General features: G+C 29.9%; 1 protein-coding gene across 1 annotated transcript; it reads left to right on the top strand.

The window, feature by feature from the left end:
- Positions 1 to 4,908: 4,908 nt before the first annotated feature.
- On the top strand, positions 4,909 to 6,758 carry LOC119680464 (arrestin domain-containing protein 2-like). Its single transcript, XM_038093284.1, has 5 exons — positions 4,909 to 5,224; positions 5,283 to 5,450; positions 5,517 to 5,731; positions 5,797 to 6,394; positions 6,467 to 6,758. The coding sequence occupies exons 1-5, from the start codon at positions 5,110 to 5,112 to the stop codon at positions 6,622 to 6,624; spliced, it is 1,254 nt and encodes a 417-aa protein (XP_037949212.1). The 5' UTR covers positions 4,909 to 5,109; the 3' UTR covers positions 6,625 to 6,758.
- The last annotated feature ends 807 nt before the right edge of the window (positions 6,759 to 7,565 follow it).

Below are 7,565 nucleotides of genomic sequence, written 5' to 3'. Positions count from 1 at the left end.
ATAAATGTATACATAAAATATTAACATTTTAAACTAGTTCCGCATTATTTCTGTTTTTAAATTATGAATTTTAACATAATTAAACCGTTTAATAAACTTTTTTCTTATATAGATGAATTAAAAAGTTAATTAGTTTCATACTAGCCGAACTACCTAGAAAACTCCAGCACATAATCACACCTGCCTTTGTCGGTGAAGTGTTATTTTACTACAGTTGGAAAAATACTCTGCACAGGTAAGAAATGTTATAGGAAAGAAACTGTAAGGAGCTAAAAACAAAATTTTTTTTTATGGTTTTTACATTGATTTTATTAATTCTCATTTCATTATTGATACATAATCTGTAATGTTTGAAAAAGAAAATATGTTTGCCATTAATACTGTTTTGGAATTTGGAATAAGGCAGTGATATTTTAATGTGCCTTTAACTGATGTAGCAGCTTCAAAGCGGTGTTTAATCTTATTTTCTTCTACTTCATAGTCTTTTAATGTTGAGAAATGCCACACAATATTTGGTAAACATTCCCTAACCCAGTTATATAATTCCTTTGGTGTTTGGATTGGATTATTTATGCGTTGAAGGCTAGCTCTTGCAGCATTCCTCTTTAAGGTGGCATGGTCGTTTGCCGTGTGACGTTGGAAAAAAGTGCAATTCTGCTTCCAAACCAAAGTCCGCTTTGTGATGAGTTAAATTAATAAAATTTTTTTTATTTTTATCTTGTGAACTCGATCCATCGGAAAACTAAATAGTTTTTTTAATATCCGTACTAATTTTTTTAATGAATTTGATAGCATATTTCTGGAACAAATGTACAGCAGTTGTGTTGTGATGTAAACAGTCAGATGCACAAAATTTTTTATTTGTAGTTTTTTATTTTCATCACGGTGGTATATTGCAAACGGATGAATTGTTGCCTGATTATTATTCCAGTGAATACCTTGAACAGAGTTTTGAACAACAAAAGCATAATTTTCGGAAAAATCACGCAAAACTATGCATTCAGTTTTTGCTAAGTTGTTTTTCTTATCATTTAAAAACTCTGCATGTTTTTTAACGATAAAGGAATGCAACAGCAATTTGTCTAAACCATCTGTTAAGGATTGCAAATATTCATCTATTTGTGATGTCAACGTTGTAATGTCCTCACAAGAAATTTGTTTTATTTTTTTACCCTGTCACTTCTGTTGAATTCTAAAGGACTGAATTAGAGGTAAACTAAATCGTTCTATACAGCTGAACCCCTCTCGATACTCGACACGATATACTACAATCACACGTGACTGTTAAAGCTACGTGTGTTGTATTACAGGTAGTAAACAACACGCCCTTCCCTGTACACTGTTAAAGCGTCCAGGGGTCGGAGACGTTAGGTTACTGTTAAAAGCCACCTACAGTTTCCGACACTTGGTATAGACACTCGTAACTGTTAAAGCTACGTGTGTTATACCCCGTGCGACCTAGGTTCAGTAACTGTTAAAGCCCTGAATCTTGCTCACCTTTTCAACCCTTAGTTCAATCCTTCAACACTATTTGCGACAGCTACCTAATTTGATTCCAGATTTAACTTAACCACTCGCCGCTTACGAGTATTCATCTGTATCTGTGGGAATTAACAGTAAAACGCCTTTGCACACGAAATATTGTGAACCAACAAAAATTATAATCAATGTATTTAATTTTAAATGATATTTCTTCTATATAAATAATTTTTCGACCGTGTCTAATGGTATTTGTTTTCTTTGGTATTTTTTATTTCTTAAAAAAAATCTCTTTATTACAATTTAATTTCCACTAATTTACAAACGATATTTTTTAAATTCTTTTGTACAATTTAATTTATTTTAATGCTTGCATTCAAGAAGTTTTCTTTTAACAATCTTATATTCAATGTATTTAATTTTATATTTTAAACAGGTTGTAAAAAAAATATTTAAGTTTTCTTTTATATTCAAAATCTAGAATTTTTATTAGCTTAGTTTGGATAATTTATTATTCTTTTGTAGAATTTAGTTTATTTCAATACTTGCATTTAAGTAATTTTCTTTTAACAATTTTTTATTCAATGTATTTAATTTTTATATTTTACACAGTTTGTAAAAATATTTAAGTTTTCTTTTATATTCAACATCTAGAATTTTTATTAGCTTAGTTGGTCACCGTCAGTTACACTTAAATAATTTTCAAAAAAAAAAATCCAGTAATCACTTATTCACCTTCGCTATCGAACTCGATAGTCTTCAAATAAATCTATGTCACTGCGTAGAACCGAACAACAAGAAGACTTCTTCCTGGTGCACGCACTTTTATATCGTCCACGGTATCAGCTGTAGCTACGTTAAAGTTCAACGACCGTTGTTCAAAGCTCGTTAGCTGATCCCACTGCAATGCACCAGTGAAAATCCCGCTTTACGGCGAATTCTATCTCCTATTCATGTGGAAGTTAGGATTTGTTTTTGACTAAGCTTTGCTTTCGTTCCAGACCTTTCCACAAAAGCTTTCTTAGTTTGACAGGTCTCTTTATTAATATCTTGTTTTGATCTTATTTGTTTATTTTTCTCCAATGAAGTGTTGTGCCGGTCAACGTGTTTATTTAAGTGACAGTGAAAAATTATTTTAAAATTAATTTAAAATTATTTCATATTAAATAAAGTTCCAGCAACATAAATATTCCAAAGGATAGTTCAAGGTGTGTATAATATTCTTTCAATATATTAGTTTACGCTATATCAAATTTTATTTCATATAATTTCAGAGTTTGTCAAGTTACGTTGTTGGTGGCAGAGAATTGCGGTAAGTTGGTTTTATTTAATGTACTTATACGTACTTAACAAATTTTTATTACAGGAATCTTCGATTAAATCAATTCAAGTGAGTGTTGTATTTATCCTCTGTAAAATTTGTCAGGAGGTTTGTCGTGTTTGCTCCGTATCGCACATGTTAGGAAATTTATAAATTCATGCAGTATCTGTTTTCGCGGCGTTGTAACAATTAAATTGTAAAAATTGTAATTGTTACAACGTTTTTAATGTGCTTCTCTCTTCACGAACCCATTGTTTGTATTTAACGGTGTCAATCATGTTGTCATCAAATATCTCCAGAAGTTGTTCATTAATATTTTCAGTTCCAGGATATTTGGCGCAGGTTCATAGAAAACATTCTGTGCATGAAGTATTGCAAATCATGCGCTGTAGGCAAACTTTATAGTTATTTATCGGCTTTCTACTGCATGCAGTCAGTGTTTTTATATTCATTCCATCTACCATTTATCGTACGTTTTCGTGTATGGAGCACACACAAACTGAATGTGTGCCGCTTGCTCCTACAAGAACGTAATGTTGTGGTCGTAATGATGCAAATTTTGAAAAACTACATTCAAGATCCGGATGGTTGAGTTTAAAAAGAGTATTCAACTCCTTCAAATTGTTTAGAATGAGCCGTTTTTGCATTTGTGTTCTTTTTCCGTCAATTTGTAAGGATACGCAGATTTTTTTCCCAGGCATTATTGACTGTTTTCTTCACATTCGTAAAAATTTAAAATTGCATCGGTTACATGTTTTCCTAGCGATGGGTGGCTTTTTGGATTTGGGTCTTCTAAGATTCATTTCTCTCAAGTAAGTTTTTTAGGAACAGTAGTCATACATTTTGTAGCGTTTGAGAATTAAGTCGTGAGCCTTTCGGATAGACCAATTATGTATCACACCCAATATTTTTATTTTCATCTTCCTATCTGTTGTGCTATTAAACTTTTCCTGTTGATTTTTTAAAATTGATGCGAGTCATCTTCTTCATCGCTATTCTTAGAGTTATCCGGAGGAGTATTAAAAATTTTAAATTTGTGATTTATTTATTCAATAAAAATACTTCTGAGAATACTAACGCCCTAAAAAGTTTCATTTTTATGTAGAATTTAATGATAAACTCAATTCAGAAATAAAAAGTAAAAATTTTTTATCGTTCTCCTTCGAAAATTGATTTCATGGTACTATGGTGCGTATGAGTAACGTGAAGGACACCTGATAATTAATTTTTTTTAATTACTTCTAAAATGAATATTACAGTGGAAATATTTATTTTTGAAGTAGAATTTATATATTAATTTGAGTCAAAAAAAAAAAAAATTTGTATTACATGTTTTTTTTACTAAAAATCGTGTGTATGTGTTTGGTGTGATATGAAGGATAAATAAATTTTTAAAAGTACTTCTAATTATAATATCGTCCTGAAATTTTTGGTTATTATGTAGAATTTTATTACTAATCGAAATTAAAATTATTATATAAGAATATATGTTGTATATTCTTTGAAAATTCATTCAATGGAAATGAAGTCAAGAAAAATTTTTTTTGATATATAATAGTATATATTAGTATTGAAATATTAACAATTTTAATTGTTTAAACAATTTCATAAAAGTCAATCAATTATCTTTGAAACGCTGTAAAGTTTCTACCTTTTACAGAACTTGAGATATAGCCATTTGAAAATGTGTCTACTATGCCAATTCTCAAAACCCCATGGGTCCATATCTCCTAGGAAAAAAATCACAAAATTTTTTCGCGAGATACGAGTCTACTTATTTTATGAAAGGAGCTCATAAAAAATTTCAGCCAAATCGGAGATCATGAGGTCAAAAAGGTGTCCAAGTTGTAAGAGAATGACCCATATGTATGTTCAAAGTGATAGAGAATATATTGAAAGTATATTTCAATACGCGTCATATTATAAAATTAATTGATTACATATTATTATATGAACTTAAATCATTCTAAAATTCTTTTATATTTTCCACCCAAATTCTAATACTTTTTTACAAATTATGTTTTATTACCAATGAGTAATTAAGAATATACAATCCATAAGGTACGGTTAAGGTTGTCTCCAATCAAATATTTCTCTTATCGAGGTGGTTGAATTGATAAGATGTGAAACTAATACCTATTGTTATATGCCGGAAAGCTAAACTTTGCTGTATAATAGAAGTCATGAAACAAGAAAAATTTAGTTTGATAACAAACTGGCAATAGTGCGAACGTCGTTAAGCGGTACTCTATTTAAAATATATATATATTTAATTCGAGGTGTTGAACAAATTTAAAAATTAAAAAAAAATGGTGGTGACATGTGTTATAGAATTCGATAATAATCCTTTTGGCACCTACTTTGCTGGCCAAATGCTTTCAGGAAAAGCAACATTAAACGCAAATAAACCTAAAAAAGTTAAAGGTGCTTTAAATATTTTTATTTAAATATTATATTATTTAAATATATATTTCACTAAAAGCTGTTGCGCTAAAAATTACTGGATTTGCACATACTAATTGGAGTGAAAGTTCAACGACATCGACGACTGATAGTAATGGAGGTACCTCAACTAAAACTATCACTACCTATTATAGTGGACATGAGGATTACATTGCATCGACCACATATGTTATTGGATCAGAAATGGGTTAATTCATTAACATTTAGTACCGTTTAAATAATACAGGCATTAATATATAAATATTTCACACAGGTTTAGCAGAGCTTACAATTGAACCTGGCACACAAGTCTATAATTTTGCTTGTCAGATACCACCAAATTGTCCAACTTCTTATGAGAGTCTTCATGGATATATAAGATATACAGTGAAAGTTGTACTCATACGTCCATGGAAATTTGATCAGACATTTACGAAAGGATTTACCGTGCTAGCAATCAGGGATCTGAACTATGAACCAATGGCATTGGTAATTATTAAATTTCAAATAAAATAATAATATTTGTGAAAAATAATTTCTGTATCTTATAAAAGCCACCAGTGCATGCGATTGCATCAAAGACTTTTTGTTGTTGGCCATGCAAATCATCACCACTGCAATTGGACATCGATTTGCCGCAAACTGGTTTTGTACCTGGACAGAATATACCTGTCTCTATATTAGTCACAAATGACAGTCATATACCAGTAGAGGAAATGAAGATTTCATTAGCCATGTTGGTTATATTTTATAGTCAGTGCCCTAGATCATCTAAAACAGAAAAGACTACCGTTGCGAAAATGAAGGGTGAAGGAGTGCAGCGTTACTGCAAAAAGTTGTTCAATTATCAACTTCCAGTACCTGCTACACCACCAAGCAATATTGTTAGTTGCAGTATCCTACATATTATGTATGAAGTTCTTGTTGAAGCAAAAATTAAAGGATTCCATGCTAATCAAGTTATACGTGCACCAATTATTATTGGTAATGTACCTTTGCAGACTGTAGTGCAACAGCAGCCTACAACCAGTTTTGCAGCACAACGTCAAATGCCAACAGCACCAACTGATGCCAAAATGTTGGAGGCTGATGAGAGTAATGAAATTGCCGTTGTTAGTACTCCGATACCTTGGGAAGGAAATGGTGACATGCGTGAGTATTCTGATTATTAATGGAATGTCTAAATAAAATTGTTATAAAAAAATTTCTTTTATTACTCTTTAGTACCACCAACTTATGAGGAGGCTACTCATATGAGACCCGGTAAAATTAATGCTGACGAAAAACATGACTATGGTGAGAGTGTGTTTTTGCCAAGATATCCAGTCTTTAGCATATCAAACCCAACTGCTCCACTTGCCAAAGATGTTCCTGAGGTGTGATGATTTTACGGGATATATTGTGAGGAGAATTTTATGAGAAAATGTAGAAAATTGTATTATGTGAGCATATATATGTATATACAATTTGCAGTTTTGTCTACACAAGTTTTAGTCATAAACTGTTTTGAATTTTAGCAAATTGGGATAAAATATTTTCAAGATATTTCATAAAAATACTTGCTGAAATGATTGAATGGCACAATTGCTTTTAAAAACTTTATTTAATTTGTTATTAATTTATAAAATTTAAATTAAAAATAATAAAAAAAAGTATAAGAAAAGAACCTAGTATTTATATTTAATATAAGCATAAAATATTTTCTTTAATTTTTTGTTTGTTTATATAAAATTTTCCGCTGTTTTTAATTTTTATTAGACTATGAATTAAATAATAAAGTTATTATTAAAAAGAATTTCGTTTTGAAATTCTCTGTCATATTAGTAGATTTATTATTCCATTTTAAATTTTTGTATTACAAAACAATTTATATAATTATATGTACGGAGCTCGCATCTATGGCAATTGTACCGTTTGTAGAAAATTTTTATGTACTAAGTACATACATTTATATAACTATATAGTGTTACTTAATTTTATCAATTTTTCAAAATTAAAATTACTGGCAGTTAGTTGTATACATTAATTGTATCTTAAATGGCGCTAAATCAAGTATGATTTTCGGGGAAGAGTTGTTAGCTTAGCTTTTCAAATTTTTGTACTATAACTTATTTATATACAAATTTAATGTATCACAAAGTTTTTACATATTGCAACATTTTTTCTTTATAAAAATGGTCGAAATAAATTATTTGAATAATATATAATAATATGATTAAGAATAGTGTTAGTCGTCGGTACGAGTCAGTACTCTTAAACCTTTGGAAATATCGAGCACAATGATAATATTTTTAGTATTAAAATATTAACTTGTTCATATATA

The sequence above is a fragment of the Teleopsis dalmanni genome, chromosome 2, assembly GCF_002237135.1.
Source record: "Teleopsis dalmanni isolate 2A chromosome 2, ASM223713v2, whole genome shotgun sequence".
NCBI lineage: Eukaryota > Metazoa > Arthropoda > Insecta > Diptera > Diopsidae > Teleopsis > Teleopsis dalmanni.
This window is presented reverse-complemented; position numbering and strand designations above follow the sequence as displayed.